General features: G+C 38.7%; 1 protein-coding gene across 4 annotated transcripts; it reads left to right on the plus strand.

Annotated features, from left to right (window-relative positions):
- Window positions 1-217: 217 nt before the first annotated feature.
- cdh19 (cadherin 19, type 2) lies at window positions 218-19,545 on the plus strand. Of its 4 annotated transcripts, none has more exons than XM_077012605.1 (12): window positions 218-320; window positions 4,339-4,654; window positions 5,645-5,939; window positions 7,522-7,641; window positions 7,725-7,892; window positions 9,621-9,808; window positions 10,693-10,946; window positions 13,647-13,783; window positions 15,028-15,149; window positions 15,949-16,066; window positions 16,403-16,654; window positions 17,516-19,544. In XM_077012605.1, the coding sequence occupies exons 2-12, from the start codon at window positions 4,445-4,447 to the stop codon at window positions 18,019-18,021; spliced, it is 2,370 nt and encodes a 789-aa protein (XP_076868720.1). In that variant the 5' UTR covers window positions 218-320; window positions 4,339-4,444; the 3' UTR covers window positions 18,022-19,544. The 4 variants fall into 4 exon arrangements, with proteins under 4 accessions (XP_076868720.1, XP_076868721.1, XP_076868722.1 ...); XM_077012606.1 differs by having other exon boundaries at window positions 281-434; window positions 17,516-19,545; XM_077012607.1 differs by lacking the exon at window positions 218-320 and adding an exon at window positions 1,763-1,879 and having other exon boundaries at window positions 17,516-19,545.
- Window positions 19,546-19,957: the final 412 nt, after the last annotated feature.

Consider the following 19,957-nt stretch of genomic DNA (forward strand, 5'->3'; position numbering starts at 1 on the left):
GAGGTGGTGGAAAAAAGGATAGAAATCCATTTGTATTCCAGCCTGAGCTGTTTGCATGGAAAATAATGGCTTGTGTGTTGCCAGTGTGGTTCAAATGGTGAGCCAGACAATACCACCACTGTTTGTTCTCCTCGAGAAGTTATTGAGAAAGGGGGGGGGGGGGGGGGGGTTGGGATGGAGGAGAAAGGGAGAGGTCATCAGCAGAGTGGGCATTAGCCTTCAACCGTCCTATGCAGCTGCAGAAGCCGTTTCACAGTTTCTAGGCCAGCTTAAGGTTAACAAACTGGAGCGGGGAAAGGAGAGGTCGCACACTCAGGAAGGTGAGCCGCTGTTATTCCCATTTTGGACAGATGTAATAGTTTTCTTGAGCAATGGTAGACGTTTTTCAGACAGAGCACCTTAAGCCAAGTCACCAGGGAGCTATAATCGAACAGGTAAAACTTTTGTGCAGCTGCTGTCAATGAGAATATTCATCATTTAAAACGTGTTTTTGCTATTTGACATTTATGAGCAAAATGTGTGGCATAATGTGTTGCATATTGCCAGATCCAGGCAATTTTCTTTATTTCAAATCTCCAGATGTTCTGTTCATATGGACTGACCTCTCAGTGTACTAAAATGCCTCTTCACACACCATTGAGCTCCTAATTTCATTTCACAACTGAAAGCCTCATTATCCTACGTGAACGACAAATGTCAGGTCAATCAGATTAATCAACTTGATTCACAGTAATAATAGTAATAATAATAATACACAAAATGAAGATGTACAGGTTTATGTGAACTGTGTGTGTGTGCGTGTGTGTGTATGAGTGAAAGGCAGACTGGCATGAATATAAACTCTAAAATAATTTTATATTTAATAAAAAAATCAATAATCTCAATCAGGACTTTGCAATGCTATTTTCTGTGAGTTCTGTGGAAGGTTCTTATTGATAATACATTTTATGTGCCTGATCGTGTGATATAAGTATTATAAGTACATCAACACTATAAGTATTATGTACCATAGTATGCTGATAGTATGTACAGTAGTGTTTTAGTTCTTTACAAATTGTAAACCATTTGTTTACTTGTCATTGAATGTTGGTTGTTTTCTGCCAGTCTCAGTATATCTGAGTCTTTGACTTGAACTGATATGATATAAACATCCCTACAGTCACTCTACAGAAAGAGCCATTGAGTCATATATGGAAATATTTGTTTTGTTTTTGTGTTGGATATGGATGGTTACACATTAAAAATGAGGTGTCACTGATCTGTGATGCATAAACAACAGGTCCCAACATGCCCCCTCAATGACCAATTAAACAGTGCTAAACTCTAGATGTGTGACTTCTTATGGGACAGACATCTGAAGTGGATTATATTTCATGTGTTGGAAAGCACATATAACAGACAGACAGGCACACACACACACACACACACACACACACACACACACACACACACACACACACACACACACACACATTGTACATTTAAATGTAATTGTACATTTAAAGTATTAAAGTACTGACAACACCTCTATGTAATTTGTCGTTCATCAAGTATAGTGGTCATATAATGTGTTTATCACATTCTCCCAAGCAACACATAGGAAAACGAGAAACGTTTATAGTATACAGAGAAACAGAGAAACGTTTATAGTATGCCATGGTATTCATGGCATAAAAACATGGCTAAATGTTGGCAGAATATGATTTTTTTCTGTGTTTTGAGAGGAATGTAAATATTTCCATCTATCTTGCAGTCACACCTAAGGCTGGCACATGTGTGTGTGTGTGTAAAGCACTCCAGCTTTTCATTTAAGACGACGGGTGGCCTGCAGTTACCACTGGCTGATGCATGATTTCTAAACAATAGCTGAATAGCAGAGGTATGTGTTTGATGAATACATAAAACAATCAGGATTGTGAACTGACAGGAAAATAAAGGAAAATAAGAACAAACCATTATTTAAATTTGATTCATAGCTTTAATATTGAATTTATGAGTGTGTGTGTGTGTGTGTGTGTGTGTGTGTGTGTGTGTGTGTGTCACTCTCACACATACATAAACACTATATATATGTTTGTGTATGCTAATTTTTTTCACCTGAGAGTGTAGCAAAATATTCATAAAGTTCTCTTTTCCTACAGTAGTGGACAGAGTAAACAAGTATTGCCCTAGATACCTGAAGAAATGTAGCATAATATATTGAAGGTTTCTTTGATGAAGCATCTCTTGACTCCATCTCCACCTTTCTTTTGCAAGCTCTCTGTTGTTTAGGCCAACTTGCTTCAAAAGCTCCTAACAGCAATTCGGCACCCTCAAGTTCTTTTATTCCCCAAGCTTTCGATGGCTGGCTAATGCAATGTGAAGTGCTGACAGATGATTGAGTGTAAATAGCCGAACACCAGTGCCATGCAGCTTCAGCCCGTAGCGTGCGGACGTTGAGCTCGGCAGCCTTATGAGAGCTCGTCATTAGCTCACGATTCACTGGCCACTAATGTGAATGTCACTCCCTTTGCCATGTTGGATACGAGTGTGGAGACTCATGCACAAACTCATGCTCGCTTATTCCTAAAGGCAAATTGAATCTCCAAAAGGAAATTGTGCATCGGTAATTGATTTTGATCATCGTGACACAGCACAACCGGGCATGACTGGCAACTCACATGTGTGAGATGGAACAGTAATTATCTAGTCATCAGACTTGACTAATTGCAATGCTCTTAAGACCAAGGTCAGCCAGAGCCCCTTTTATCCTGTTAGCAAAGCTATCTTGCAGAAGAAACAGTTAGTGTGCTGGACCAATTAATATTCGGATTCCGATGATTGGCAGTGGCATTGACAATGGTGATTTGTTTCTAAAATAAGTAAAATAAGTGTCATCCTCTTAAGCAAACTTTGGTGATGGCTTTTAAGGATGATATACATCCTGCATGAACTCATTTTGCCTGTTATTTGAATACATGGCAAGGATGTCGAGGAGATGATGAAGTGGTAGTCTGATTGAAGAAGCCGTCTTTTATCTGATGTAATAAAGGGGGAAGTTGCAGTCCCTGGTGCAGTCAAGCAAAGTCAAATGTGTTGTGTTGACATGATTAATGATTTAATAGATATTTTTGGTTGTACTGTTTTAAAGGAGAATGTGAAAAGTATTTGATGTATTCCAGGTGATATGCAGGCATGTTTTGACAATTTGAGTTTGGGGATTTGGAGGACGATTCACTTGGCTGCTGCGTTGTCCTTGGATTTGGAAAAAAATGCAGATGGTCTGTAGTTGCTGAAGTTTGTTTGATGAACCTTCTTCATGGTAATTCAATTTACATAGACAAATTATTAGAAATTTCATAAGTAATAATCTCAGTGACTAGCATTTCTGTTCATTATGACAAGACTGGCAAAGCAAATGTTAATTTAGAAAATATTCTTTTCACTTAAATATTATTTAAATAGCTTTATATTGCAAAACTATTTGAAGTGAGACTGGAATTTGGAAATCATAGTAATGCAGGTCAGTGAAGTCAGTACATAAGTGGCTCATTTGCTAGCATGGGAGTTAGCCCTGGTTACTATCCCAAAATAGTGCTTTTGGGTCTTGCTGGTGCCTGTGATAATTGCGTTTCATTCGGTTGTATAGAAGCTGAATCTGCTGAAGGCTGTTTCGAATTCAAACAGCTAATCAAGGTGTTAGAAGTAATTCTCACTTGTATGATTGTTCTTGTGCTTCCTTGCTAGTTTTTCCTTTCATCTGTAGCTCAAGGGGTTTTGTAAATCATTTATGAAGTACTTGCTTGCACTTTTGTACTTAACTGAAAATTAAGATATTGAAAACCTGCCATATATAAAATTGTATATAAATAACAAAAAATACAAAAAAACTCCTGAATTCTACATAGCAGTAGGATCTAACTGATACTGCACCCTCTTTTTCATCCCTCTTTTCTTTGAATGGAGGGATTTAATTTAATTAAATTAATCTGGAGAATTTCAGTAAATGGAATGGTTTGGAAAGGCCTCCCTCCACAGACACTGAATGCCGTTGTTTTGTAAATTCTGTGCACTGCCTTGTGAGACGCTTCTATTTGGCTGAACTTCTCATCTACTTCCTGGACGTCTTCAAAGATTCCATGCATTCTGTCAACTTGGAATCATGTTTGCCCAGGTTTTTTTTCTCCTCTGATTTCACTGGTCAGCATTATTATATATTTATTTATTTGTGTTGTTGTTGTTTTTATTTGCATCCACAATGAGATTATTGTTTGTAGCATTCACATAGCTAAAGTCTGCTCTGTAACAATTCATTTCTTCAATGTTTTTGACCATTTCCCCTTCTTAATGCTCCCTTAGAGTGTTTCCATGACAAACGGCTCCAGCATTCTAATGGAACACTAACGGGCTCCAGGGGTCTGGACTCTTCATCTGGAGCAGGGGGCAGACAGGAAGTGACCAAACAATGGATGGCTGTTCTGTTCTTGCCATGGTCATCATGATCTCCATCGTGCCCAGTTTGATGGGGAGTGGGCTAACAGTGGCCAAACAAAGACTGAGTGAGAGTCGGCACACTGAAGGCCCCCATGTATCCCAGCACAGAGCGAAACGGGGCTGGATCTGGAACCAGATATTTGTTGAGGAAGAGGATCCAACCCCAAAGATAATCGGTCAGGTAAAACTACTGTCTCCGGTTGCACATGATGTCAAAAAGCTGCTGAAAAGGCTAGGAAAATTATAATCTAACTGAAGTAGCTTCTAGATTTACCAGGAAACCTGGCAAATATCTGCTAACTCTTACAAATGTCTGTTGCTATTTACTATGTTACCACTTTTTTCACTGTACTGCAGATGACATTGAGTTTAATGTCAGCATAAGCCCTGCTTAGAGTACACTTCCAATTGCCCTATCTGACATAATATTTTCATGACAAAATGTCATGGATGTGTATGACGTATGTGTATTTTTCGGATTGAATGCTAACAAACATGAATTGCTCCCCATTGGCCCCAGAGCTTTGCTGTCATGCTCATCTGATATCACATGGTATCACATCATTTCTGCAGTTAAGTTAGCATTTAGCATGGCTCCAGTCTTGCATGGCTCCAGTCTCTTCTTATTAGGATATACAGCATGGCCGGTTTCATCTTTACCTTGATGGTAGAAGTGTTCCAAATTTGTCCTATCCCATATGCCTTAAGGTTGCAAAATTTAGGTTTCCTTCATGTTTCAAGGTTGAATCATGTTTCAACCTCTCTGGGTGATCAATCTTTTTCTGTGTAAATTGTGCATTTTCCCCAAGTCTATTCCTGTTGTCACCTCTCTTCCTACATGTAAATCTTTGTTAAAGACATAATTGGTTTCATTATGCTATTCATTCCCATGCACATAGATGCTAAGCATTTAATATCCCTTTCGCTGCAAATTGTCCACTTTCTGTTTAATTTGTTTATGTTGGAAAGTATAGCTTACTTGTGCATGGCAAGGACACTACTATGAATAAAATGGATGAGGAAGATGATGAAGACGAAGAAAACTGCTATATAATGTGGTTTTGTAGTCTTCTTGTTTGTAAACATATCTTGTCGTCATGGTAAATCTGCTCTGTAAGCTGCACAATTTAATTGTCCTATAATTACTGTACTTTCACTGCTATTTACTTAGCTGAAATCAAACTACGACACAGGAGACTACACAATAAGGTACATCCTGTCCGGCGAGGGAGCTGGAGACATCTTTACCATTGATGAGTACAGTGGTGAGATCCATACTCTAAAGGGCCTGGACAGAGAAGAGAAGGCATTCTACGTCCTCCGAGCCCAGGCCATCGACCGCAGGACTGACCAGCCCGTGGAGCCCGAGTCTGAGTTCATCATCAAAGTCCAGGATATCAATGACCATGCCCCCCAGTTTATAAATGAACCCTACGTGTCCAGTATTCCAGAGATGAGTCCAGTCGGTATAGTAGTCTCTAATTATCTCCTTATACATTTTATATGCTGAATAAGTTGAATAAGAAGCAACAGCTCTCAGTTCAGTAACACATAACTAGTGTGCTTATTGTTGAAAAAGCAATAATAATGTTGAAGTAGTTTGACATTCTTCAGAGATGGTTTCAGGAGCAATATCATAAGAAACGTGCACACACATTAGTAAAGTGCCACTGGTCTACCACGGTGATCCCCTTTAACAGCTAAATCAATTAATACAGGATACTATGTCAAGATATTGCAGGTAGTCTTGTCAAAGTATTGTTCTGCTTTCAAAATGCATGATGATGCTTATATGCAGGAATTTAGATTTTATTAATAATTAGTTAATTTAATTAAGAATTAAAAATAAGATTTAAGGTTTTTCGCAATAAAGGTCTCATAATAAAAGCAGAATATACTGCATGCCATGTAGTATGCGGATCAACTTAAGCTAGTCATCAAGATTCTATCAGTTATACCATACGAACAGGAGAAATAATTCCACATACCTACTAAATAGTAGACTGGGAAATTCATTTAACAAACTTTATTAACACTTGAAATAACATCAAGGACACTGTGTGAAGATTATCATACAATTGATTCTTGTGACACATACATTTTTGATTTCTTTTTTACAAAGTAATTGAATTAGCTGTTAAAGAAATGGCATCAACACTCGATCAGTGGCACAAATATTAACTTTCCTTGCCAACATGGTCGCTGTATTATCTATGTTTACAAACTTGGAAAGGGTCTATTGATTATACTCAGTGAAGTAAGGCATTCATTTAGATTACATCTAAAACTGAAATGATAGGTTTTAGCCTTTTTCTTTAGACTTTTTAATGCTATATAATTTCTGCCTTTTATAGATGTCTCCACGTCCAAAAAAACATTTGTACTTGCAGGATGGTCTCCGCCACTTAAATATATTGGTCTGAGATGATACCCATGTTTTAGTGAAATATGATTTATTTGTGCCTAAATGTTGTGATTATTACTATTGCCTTTCATTGCACATACATTATCACTTCAATTTGTATGTAATCTGCTTGAGATAGATAATATCTTTATTGCAATAAATCACACTTCAGTGGGAACTAGAGAAATGTAGAAAAAAGAAAGCACGGAGGAAAGGAACAAACACGAACAGAAAAAGTGAGATGATGTTGTGTCGGTGAAGACTGCAGGAACCGGTGTGTCCTATCAGAGCGACAGAGAGATGTTTGAAAGCAGCAGATAAACAGAAATCAGACATAAAGCTGAATGACAGAAAGCTGAAAGGAAGGATAAAGAAAAATACAAAAGAAAGCATTAAAAAATGGCAGGAAGATGAAGATGATGAAGGATTAAGAAAGATGAAGAGATACCTAGATGATGGCATGAGAAAGAAAGAGCTTTCAGACAGGAAAAAAAGAGATATGTCACCAGAGTGATCCAGGAACTGTCATGCTCACCTGCATCACCTCTCCTGCGGCCAGTACGCACACACACACACACACACCCCCTATTTTTACAAATTAAAAGTTGCTGTTGACAGTGTGGACTCCGTCTGTCTCTGCACAGGGACGACAGTTGTGCAGGTGACAGCCACAGATGCAGATGACCCCATGCTTGGGAACAATGCCAAACTCATCTACTCTATTGTGCAAGGAGAACCATACTTCTCAGTGGAGCCCAAAACAGGTAGCAATTACGGGAGCAAAGATGATTTTAGACAGCTTATTTTGGTGTTGGTGATAGAAATGTTGTTTCTCCCATCTTCTAAGGTATTATAGTGACTTCGTGGTCAGACATGGACAGAGAAGCAAGTGATAAGTATCTGGTCGTGGTCCAGGTGAAAGATTTGCTTGGATTTACTGGAAGCTACAGTGCTACAACAACAGTGACCATCACTCTTACTGATGTCAATGACAACGGGCCTATGTTCCAGCACAGTGAGTTACAACCAGTGCATCGTTGACATACCAAAATGATCACGCAAAAAAATTAAAAAAGTTAATTATATGCCAACACTGCCTTAATTGTAAGCCCATTACCTGAAAAACATTTTTTTGGTAAACAGTAAATTTTTTTATCCGATTCTCCACTCTGGTGTGATTCTCCACTCTGGTCTGATTATCCACTCTCGTGTGATTCTTCGTCCTGGTGTTCACCATTCTAGTCTGATTCTCAATGAGTTCTAGTTTTGTACTGTGCTTATGTGGGAACTCCTCGGGATCACCAGGGGTTCCTGTTTAGGTTACGGGTCTATACCTCCACCTTGAGTTCTGGCTGTAGTACACATTCTGTGCCTTTGATCTGTTCTTTACATTACTAAGCCAAAATGCCTGACTGGAAGAGCTGGCTTTGAACTGGACATGAACAAGTGAACTTGGTTGTATGCCACCTATCTGAATTCAATAGCTGTAGGCTGGTGGGAGGGCATTTAAGAAATGTAAGTCTGAGAATGTGTTTAGGAGGGGTGTTTTTGTGTGCATTTCATCGTAACCTTCACGAAAAATACATTTTTTCCATGACCTTTGGAACTCATTTTGGCTTGAAATACACTCTGCTGCAATGGCGATGATAACTAATCGCAATTGTCATTTTCAAAACTGCAAGCATCAAATTGTTCAATTCTGATTTTGACAGTATAAAGCTACTCTGATTTACCTGTTTGAATCAGACATTTGTGTATTTGCTTTGGGAACTCTTTAAAAGACATTATCTACATTTTGCACCTGGACATGCATCTCCTGTTTCTTTAACATGTTTCTGGGAGCAAAGTCTCTCTCCTCCTGAGAGAGCAGGTCATTTCTCCACCATTGACACTGCTGCTAATCTAGTTGGACAGTCGCACAAACTACAATTCTCTGAATTGTATCCTAAAGTACTTTTCAGTTAAAAGTTTTGGAATGAAACACATCATCGCCATCACCACACAACAATACTACTACTACTAATAATAATAATTATTATTATTTATTTTAGCATCATTTTAGGTAAGAATTAGGTCCCAACAGAATTCCTTCTATGTTATGCAAACGTATTACACTTCCTGTTCTTTGTTTATTCTTCTTATTCCATGCACACATGGTCTCATGAGGGGAATCTCTATTGCACACTGAAGCATGGGTAACTTGTTCAAACTCACTCCAGATGTATCTCCTCCTCTCAAGCTTCGTCCACGTGTCTGTGCACCAGGTGCACTATGAATTTTCGCATTTTCATTTACTCTGGGGCTTCTTTGTCTTGGATTGCTTTGAAGCAGATATTTTTTGTTTTGTAGGCCTACTGGTTTTCTTATGATATAGGTGATTCGCCTGCATATTTTCCTAAGAGTGTGTCTGGCTGATTTGTATGCCATGTTCTCGACCGCTGGTCCTTATTACTGATGTAATCAGGCCGTTTGATGTCGAGAACGCAGTAGCTCGCTGGTCTGTGTTTCCAGTTTGCTCGGTTATACAGCGGCAGGACATTTCGCAAACAGAGCACAAGATACACTTTCCCTGTCAACTTCACGTGGAAAAAAGATCTGTGTTGAAACATTTGTGTGCACTTTATGTCATTTTATCTGTGACTTAAGTGTACACCCTCTGGTGTAATTTGTGTGTCCCGTCATTGTTAGAGCATCTCGTGAAGGTGGTGTGTAATATCTTGGATGTTCCCTTTTATGTCCCCAGATTTGTACACGTTTAGCATAGCAGAATCGGCTCCGTTGGGCACAACGGTGGGCAGGGTTATGGCGGAAGATGCAGATGTCGGTGTGAATGCAAGAATGAACTACAGTCTAGTTGACCTGGAGGAGAGCGCCACCTTCAGGGTACAGACAGACCCTGCCACCCAAGAAGGCATCGTGACACTGGCTAAAGTGAGTACATTTACTGTTATGGTATATTTGAAAGGAAGCAATAGTAAAGACTAATGCTTGACAACAGAATACATAATATTTTGTTGGCAGTGATACATTTATAATGTTGTGTAAAATACATTTACAGTGTTACAGTGGTACATTTACAGTGTTACAGTGGTATATTTACAGTGCTATTAAAACCATCTGTCACAGAACAGCGATCAATGTCTTTCTCTCAAAATATTCCACTTTTTTTCCAAATTGGCTTGGGAAGACTTGAACATGGACTATTTGTAATACATTCAGACTGGTCTCTTGGCATATGAGTTCATTATAAAATGAGATAATTGTACACATTTGGTAATTTATATAATAAGAATTTGTTTAATTTTTTCTTTAGACTATTCCCTGCTGAGTCCGGTGTGATGTAACATTGTTGTGTCCTAAGTTTGATGGGATCATGTCCCATGGTGTGTCTCATATTGAGCAGAAAGTGCCCTTCACACACATAGTTTTATGCATCCTACTTAGCTGCACGAATCTGCTAGGAAACACTGGGGGAATTGAATTAAGATGGAATTGCCTTGTTATGAAAATGACTCACTTGTCCTGTGCTTCTTTTGGGAATACATTAATGGTTTGCATGCTGTTTTTAACTAGCATCAACATATCTATCGAAATTCAGCATCGGTTTAGTACTGGCTCACAGCTGCAAACTCATCAAGTTTGAATGAACTTCCCAGTTGATGGAGACTGATGGGAAATACAACACAGCCTTTTCTGTCTCTCTTTTTTTAACAAAGAGCTTTTGCACCCATGATCTACAAAATCTACCACACAGCCAGAGCACTAACATTAACTACATCTCCATGTTTTTAAAGCTGATTGTATCTTTCCCATAGCCTCTAGACTTCGAGAGCAAGAGGCGTTTTGCCATCTCCATAGAAGCCACCAATGACTACATCGACACCCGATTCTTAGACATCCATGAATTTCGTGACAGGACAATGCTGAGAATCCTTGTGACAGATGTGGATGAACCTCCTATTTTCTTTGCTCCTCATTATGAATGGAAAGTCCTCGAGAATGCACCTGTTGGGACAGAGGTTGGCACAGTCTATGCCAGAGACACAGATGTTGACAACAACCCCATAAGGTAAACCATGCATATATTCATTTTGTTGTTTATTTGAACATATACAGAAAGAAAACCAATAATAGTAAGTTAAGTTACATTTGAATGCAAAGCGCATGATTTGTGTATAAGACAACATTCTTTTGGCCAAAAATTTAAAATACAGTTTATAAAGTTTACTTATACACACATTATATTGTTTTATAAGACAAAATATGCACTTATGGTAAAAAAAAAAAAAACTACATGCCCATTCCATTTGTTTTATAAACACATTGATTACTCAGCTGATAAAGCACGTTGTTCTGTTCCCTATCTGAAAACTTTGTGCAGTTCAGTTTAACCGAATGTTAAACTAGACTAGACTGCAATAAAATCCTGTATTCTTAAAACAGCTGTGCAAGAAAAAAAGTTTCTGAAGCTTCAGAAGAGGAAACAATTATCTGTATATTATTATTGTTATTGTTGTTGTTACAGCTTGTTTTATTGTTACTGTCATGTTGCTGTTTTTAATCAATTAATTTATGGAATTATTTATTTATACATGTTTGTTGTCTCTGTCTTCTCTAGTATGCTCAGTAAATGAAGTAAATAGTAAAGAGATTTAATAATAAGAGGAGTAATGATTTTATTGTAGAATTGTTTTAAATATTATGAGATGAGATCCATGTGTAAATGATTGAAAGGTGAAGAACATCCTGGTCACTGAAATGAAATGAAATAACAAACGCTGCTCAAATGTAGTGACTGCTCAAATGTTTTGACTGCTCAAATGTTGTGACTGCTCAAATGTTGTGACTGCTCAAATGTTCAGACTGCTCAAATGTTGTGACTGTTCAAATGTTGTGTGCTTAGCCACTTTATCCAGTTAAAACTCCAGCCTTTTTTTCGTTTTCTGAAACAGGAAAGTAGCCAAATGCAACCAAAAACTAATCCCTGAACTTGGAAATTGGAATATAAACACAGAAAAAATATCTAAAATAGAACACAACAGCTATTGGAATTGCTAGAATTATGCCAAACCTTAATTTCATGAAATTTTAATTTGGAACATAATAATCATTAACGGCAACGATGTATGCAGCCAGGGCTGAAATAAAGCAAAACTGTGTGTATGTGTGTGTGTGTGTGTGTGTGTGTGTGTGTGTGTGTGTGTGTGTGTGTGTGTGCTTGTGTGCACACACCAAGGCAATTCAAAACCTTCTCCCAACCTTCAAAGGGAAGGGAATCATTGTTTTTCTAACTGAGTTACCAACTCCCTATGATCCTCTTCCTCGCTCTTCATCCCAGCAGCAACTTGTCACGTGTTCATATTTATCTAATATTACTTTAGAAAGAAATGAAAGCTCCTGAATAAAACATGGCTTTCCCTTACCCTCCTTTATTTATTTCCCTCGCATTATTACAATGCAGCCCAGGCACTGGCCATGCCAAAATAATAGCTCTCTGCATGGGGTGACGTTGCAAATTCAGACCTTTGTACGTTTGTGGGTTCGCGTGTGATGGATGCCTCGGAGAGGACAGTGACACTGTCATTGGCTCGGTGGGAACTGGTGAACCGACGCCTGAGCTAAGCTCAAGGTGTGGCTTTTGTCATTAAGGATTTCACAATAGAGGATTAATAATTAAAGCTGCAGTGAATAACTTGTTGTAAGCTCTTGAGCATATTGATCAGGAATCATTTTGCATCGAAATATGCATATAGGCCTATACTTTGATCTGAGTTAATAAACTCAGAAAGGCCCTGTTTGAGCAGTATTTGTATGGTATAGAATACTGTGGTATTGTTGTGAGCACCTGTTGTTTGAGAATTATACTGCATCCCGTAACTGTTTTTATTTAAGCCGTTAGTCCTCTAAAAACCCTGCTTCTGGTCCAAATTATGACAAATTTGCAAAAGGGATTCAGAGAACCTTCCACATATTATCTATTAACATAAATTTAGAACTCTACAGAACAGACTGGTAAGAGATGAGCACCAGTTGGCAAACTGCAGTTGCAAACAGAAGAAAAAGTGTGTGTGTGTGTGTGTGTGTGTGTGTGTGTGTGTGTGTGTGTGTGTGTACTTGAATAGGTTTTCCTAATTTGCTTTCAAGGAGATATCCTTACTAAAAATATACTTTAATTAATTTAAATTAAAGAATGTGGAAATAATAATAATAATAATAATAATAATAATAATAATAATAATAATAATAATAATAAATGCAGTTGTACTGTACTGCACCATTATCAGTATTGCAAACATATGAAGGACATGAATAAAACAGGACAACCTTAATAGTGTATATTATTGAGCTAAGAAGAATATCATCGTACACCACATACCCTGTTGCTCACTTTAAAAAATTAATATTACATGCTAAGGATTTTTTCAAGTTACTGTTCTTAAGTAGACCTCTAGGGTTATTATTTATTTAGTTAGTCACTTTGGAAGAAAATCGAATGATTCACTTTGACTCCTGGAAAAGGACCACCACAAATGTTTTTTTTTTTTTTTTTAGTTCCAGACACCTGGAGAGTCAGTCCCTGTTTGAATGTTACTCCATCCATAATCTAGGCTACCTATCCTTTTTCTTTGTAGGTACCACATCTAATGGCAGAACAACGGTGATCAGTATTCCTTCCACTGCTCAAAGGGCACGTCACCTTTCTCTTCAAAGTACTGACTTGTACAGAAGAACTGACTTTTTCTTTTCTTTCTTTTTTGTTTGTTACCAGATACTCAATAACCAAGAGCAGTGAGTTGAGTAGAGCTTTCAAGATTGACCCCAACAATGGGACAGTGTCAGTGGCCAGGCCCCTGGACCGGGAGAGAGTCGCTTGGCAAAATCTCACTGTCACAGCCAAAGAGATGAGTGAGTGGCCAAAGTCTCCGTCTCTCCCCTTGAGAGAAGTGAAAAAGTGCTATGGCTGCATCGTAGATCGATCTCTGCCTGTAAAAGATATCTCTGCACACTATCTCTTATCTGACTTATAACCATAGATTTATATCCTGTAGACACAGCATTTTAAATGCCATGTTCTGTTCAATGTGATCTACAATTGGTGCTACCAAGCATCTCCAGTTGCAATATTGACCATATCTGCCAAGCCAAGTCCTGCCAGGACGTTCAGGTCTGGAGGTGCTGCACATTGCCCTTTAATGGGCTCGGGCCAGTTTACCTCCTGACGTGATGGTGTGCTCAGTGAATAAATATATAAGTAATCACATCCAGTTTGATCAGGAAGAAATAGATTAGCACAGCCATTCATATTCAAATCCACCTAATTCACTTGATTGGCAGAATCCCCTGACTAATAGTTAAATAAAATTTGGACTGCTGTGTATATCTCACTTATTCCTTCATTTATTAGTATATAGACAGGAAAGTGAAAAAAAAACTTAGGTCACCCAAGAAATGATAAATGATTTATCGAAGTAGCCAATGGTTATTTACATGCATAAAAAATACATAACATATTAACAAATGCTAAGCCAGTAATACGTAATACATTATGCATATCAACATTAATACACAAAAATGTCAAGATTATTCCAATACAGAGGGAATTAAACATTTCCATATACCCATTTATATATATATATATATATATATATATATATATATATATATATATATATATATATATATATATATATATATATATATATATATGTATGTATATATATACACCCATATGGTTATATATAGGCACAGAATCCTTGTCGTTTCGAACGTTACGTTTATTTACATAAATGAAGCGCAGACGGCGCACATGAAACACAGTAACAACGAACGTGTAAGACTCAAAGACGAGCACAGGACACTGCGCGAACGCACATTAAATAGACAAACCACATAATTCCTGAGTGATGACGAGACGAGCCACAGGTGAGACGGATGAACACATTAAGACATAACTGCACCCAAGGAGATCCACAGACGCAGATGACTGGACAAAGACAACGTAGACACACGCCCAATAGGGAGGGGTCAGGGGCTGTAACGTGACAGTATACAGTATATGATAGCTATATACTATTATGCTATATACTGCATTAGTCTATTTTTCTTTTTCATTTCCTGAATTGATTATTCTTCCTTTGATATTTTTTCAGAGAAAAATCAATTATCCTCTTCAGTGTCTGTGATCATCAAAGTCCTGGACATCAATGACAATATTCCCACTCTGTCCAGGGATTACAAACCTTATGTGTGTGAGGGCACACAAGCAGGGGAGGTACAGTACCATACATACACACACAATCAAACACAAACAAATATCTCTCAATCCCTGACCAAACATTACCGAAAAACACCCAACAGACACTCTCAGAGAAGTGGTGTTTTCTCACTGTTTTAAGCACTCACTCTGTGTACAAAACCCATCGGATGTTCCACTCAGTCTGCATTTCACCCAGCCTGAATTTCTGAAGAACCACTTCACTCAACAGACCCCAGTTTACCCAGCGCAGTGAAACAAGACCAAGGCTGAATGGGCACGGAGAGGAGGCAGGCAGTCCAGCACTGCGTTTCTCTGCTCTGGATTTCATGAAGCACAGCAAAAGTTGTAAATACTTTGTCAGGCACAGACCCGCGGGTACAGCCATAGACTTGAGCTTCTGTCTCCCAATTTATATTCTATGTGTGACTGAAACTCCTGCACAGCAAACATTGTCTTCAAGCCACAAATGATCCATTAGAGGAGACTTGGTTGCTTCAGGATCAATAGCATGCACTCTTGACAGGAATCTTGCACCATTTACTCAGAATCAAATTGTTCTCTGATGGCTGTGTGGAAAAAGGTGGGGCTCAAAGATGTAAGGCCTGTACCAGGTTATTGTCAAGACAGACTACACATCTAAAAACCGGCAGCAAGTTACATGTGTGTCGACAGAGAGTTAAAGGCTGGTGAACATGGGGTGGCTTCCAAAACACAGTCCAATACACGCTCCAATACACTGCTGATGACAGGGAGTTGAGGGTGTCATGGCAGGAGACACTGAGGTTTGCATTAATGAATCTGTTTCTTTGTGAAGGTCATCCAGGTTATCAGTGCTGTAGATGCAGATGGGCCAGTGGAAGGCCATCACTTTTATTTCTCTATGGTGCCAGATAAGAACATCAATCCCAACTTCACCATCAGGGACAACCAAGGTAAAGAGAAAAAAAAAATTAAAGAAAAGAAAAATACTTATTGATATGCTAGGTCGCTGAATAATACTTTGTTTTCATTCAAGGAATCCAAGGACAAAATATTTTCTGAACAAACAGAGATTCACTAAAAATGCGTGGAACTAATTTTAGGGCAGACTAATGCTAGTCTGGAAGAAAACATTCCCAGTTTGCTTTGTGCACAGCCACAATCACTTATGTCTGAACGCGAGAAAAAATTGCAAGGTTCAGTCTGTTTGATCCCAGGAATAATGCAGAGAACTCGGTTTTTCATGCCTCATCCAGACACTAAGCGAACTTTCCGTCTGTCTGTCACAGACAACACAGCAGGCGTCGTGACACGCCGTAGCACTTTTACTCGCCAAGACCGCACAGTGTATCATCTCCCCGTGGTCATAGTGGACAGTGGCTCCCCGCCACTCTCCAGCACAAGTACCCTCACCATCAGCATATGTGCCTGCCAGCCTGCGGGACACTGCCCTACAGGCGGAGTGGAAGCATTGGCCCTTTCTATGGTTGTCAGCATGCAGATCCTGCTGGGTCTGTCTGTGTGCTTTGTCCTTCTCGTAGGTAAGGTTTCAATTATGTCAAGTTATGTTTTTAATGGAATGTCGGGTGGGTTCTGTGTTCTTCACACAATTCCTGGGAACCTGTGGCAATAATTCTGATTAAAATCAGCTCCTTAAATGGTAGAAACTAAAAAGGGAAAAAAGTTAAAATTACAGAACGCTCTTTTCCAACAGAAAGCTTGTGACAGTGAGAGCTAATACAGTTTTCATTGACATCAAGCAGGCAAGTATGATCTGAGTGGATATTTGACAGGCTAATCAATCTTCATCCTGGAGCATACTGACCAGTGTGGATCTAACACAGATTCAGTAATGCTAAAAAGCCTACTCAATAACATTAATAAAGCTATTTCACATAACATGCACACGTATAATAATCAGACATTATTTGTACTGTAATGTGTGATAAACATGAATGCAAACATGAAAACTATGCAAACTATGTACTTATTTCTCAAATATGAATGAATGTTTACAGTTTTCTCAACTGGAAATATATGTGAATTTGGATAAGAAAAGAAGAAACTGTCCTTCAAAACAACTTTCAACCCACTGCTCTATACAGTTCTGTGTTTATCACGCTCTGACCCATCTAATTCTGCTCATCATGTAATCATCAAATCATTAATTCCTTGAATTTCATTTAAAATGTAATACTTTTTAGGGCAGTGGGTGAACTGAATTCGTACTGTTGAATTGTTGTCTATCTTAAACTCATTAATCATTCAAATTGCGGTTCTAATTTCTTGCTGCAGCCTCAGTTGTGAGTGTTAAACACGCTTGGCACTTCACAAATGTAGCATTTCCTCAAATGTGCCTCATCTCATTAATGTGATCCCAGCATATCTGTCTCGCCCCACAGTGTTGTCCTTACTAATGTTCGCTGTGTGGAGGCGCAGGAAACTGCAACAGGACAAACTAGCTGCACAGGAAGTTGACACGGAGGAGTACTCCGAGAAGGTCTTGCGCTACGCCGAAACCAGGACCGCCAAGGATGCGACGCGTCCAATCCAGCCAGTGCCGCTTAGGCCACACCCACGTCGCCGTGAACGCAGGCTTCGTAGGGAGGAAGTGGCAGCCAGCATTCGCATGTCACTACGCCACTCGCACCTCATTGGCCCAGAGGATGAGGTCTTCCGGCAGTTCATAACGGACCGACTGGCTGAGGCTGATGGTGACCCCTACGTCCCGCCGTTTGACTGTTTGCGCACATACGCCTTCGAAGGGACAGGGTCGCTCACAGGTTCTCTTAGCTCACTGGAGTCCTCGACTTTTGACCCCTGTATGGATCGGCCCCGTGACCCTGGGCCAAGTTTCTTGAGGCTGACTCCCTGGCATGGAACTGTAGCTGATGAGACTACATTCTGAACTACAGAAATATGTGTTCACTCTAGACCCAGGCTTTCATGTGGTCAAAGTTGGCCACACATACCGGAGTGAACAGGGATGAACATGTGCATGTAAAAGAATGTTTTATAATATTATTTCATGACAGTTAGTAAGGGCTTTGTACTGAAAACAAAGTATTGGTATATATTTGAGTTTGAATAAAGTGTTACATCATAGTTTAAAACATTTAAAGCTATTTATATTTTTAAATATTTATCACTTTGTGAATTACTTGCATTTTGATCAACTGTATCAATTATTGAAGGAAATACATTATTTTTTCAGTGTTCTGTTTGCTATAGACAATTTTTGCATTTCTCATAACATAGATATGTGAATATGTATATGAAAAAGTATTTCTGTTATACATTATTTATATTTACAAAATAGAATGGGCATTTTGAATCAGGAGCTGATTTCCATTTTATCAGTCTAGAATTATAAGTGAGACTGAGTGAGACAGAGAGATAATATTAAATTCTATTTAACTCTAAGAAATGTCTTGTGTCCTGGTTATAACCTCAGCTGCAAGTACAGCATAACTACTACACAGAACAGATAAAGCGCTGTAGTGCAAAACCGTCTCACACAATTGGGGTTCATTAATTCAAAGAACTCACCATATATATGCAGAGTAATAGCTGTTTCTGTAATGTGCATGACAGCATGAAGTGGTTTGCACTCCATGCATAATGCAATATTTCTTCTTGGGTGTGAAATTATGAACTGTGTCACTTAATAACAGGACTTTATTCCTCAGAGTCACTCAGTATCTGGCCATCAGATGTTTATATGGCTGAATGCTACATAGTGAAGTGGCTCTAGCTCAAAGCACTGAACCTCTTCAGTCTGAGCTGTTTCAGTGCACTGAAGTAAGTTAGGGTTGATTATGAGATGTTCTCTATCCACAGTTCAATAATTAACATTAGACTGTTTTTGAAATTTGGTATCTCAGAATGATTCTGCAAGGCACCAGAAAAAGTGGTAAAGTTAAAGGGAAACATAGCAGGTGTTATGTATGTACAAGAGTCGCCAGGGGCCTGTTTAAACTATGTCATACAGCTGTTGTTTCCTTACACACACAGTAACAATGTGTGCGAGGGAAGAAAATGATACTCAACATGAACAGTTACATTCAGCAAAAGCCCCATTCTGAGTTATTCACACTTTCCAGAAATAGCCCTCCTGCCTGCAAATTGGGTAAGCATCAGTAACCAATCAGGCAAACACAACTTATTTATTTATTGTGTTATTAATTTATTCATTCATTGCATGATTTTATCAAGACACACCACTCAGAACTACAAAAAGATCTCTCCCTCTTCGTGTCTGTCCATGTTTGGTGCCCTTTCATATGCCCTTTGCTTGGCCTAGCAGGAGACCATTCCCAGGCAGCGCTAAATAAGGGGGAAGTATGGCTAGACAAGTTTGGTATTTATCAAGTTTTTATTGTGTGTATGTGTGTAGCAAGAATCACACCTGTGGCAGGCATTTCAGGATCATTATTTTGAATAAAAGATAAAGGATGAATAATTGTTTTAAGAGCTGTTCAGCAATGAATGTGATATTTGACTGCAAACACACCACAATTATGGTGAGAGTTTAAATACAGTAATACAGAAAAGTAACAAAATAGTAAACAGATAGATAATAAACAGAATACAGAAATCTCAGAAAGTGAACCTTTACAATGTCAAGAGTTTGCAAGGGCATAGTGAGAATCAGGAGAGTAATTAAATAAGTAAACAGGGAATTAAGTACCTTAAGCACCAAAGTACTCAGGTATTTTAGTACTCAAAAGTCCACAGGACACAGATAGGGAATCGACAGTTGAGATGGTGACTACAGGACCATTGTCCTGCAGAGCTATTGTATTACAGCCAGTGTACTTTGAGGTGTGGTAGTTAATAGCCTT

The sequence above is a fragment of the Brachyhypopomus gauderio genome, chromosome 7 (assembly GCF_052324685.1).
Source record: "Brachyhypopomus gauderio isolate BG-103 chromosome 7, BGAUD_0.2, whole genome shotgun sequence".
Lineage (NCBI taxonomy): Eukaryota > Metazoa > Chordata > Actinopteri > Gymnotiformes > Hypopomidae > Brachyhypopomus > Brachyhypopomus gauderio.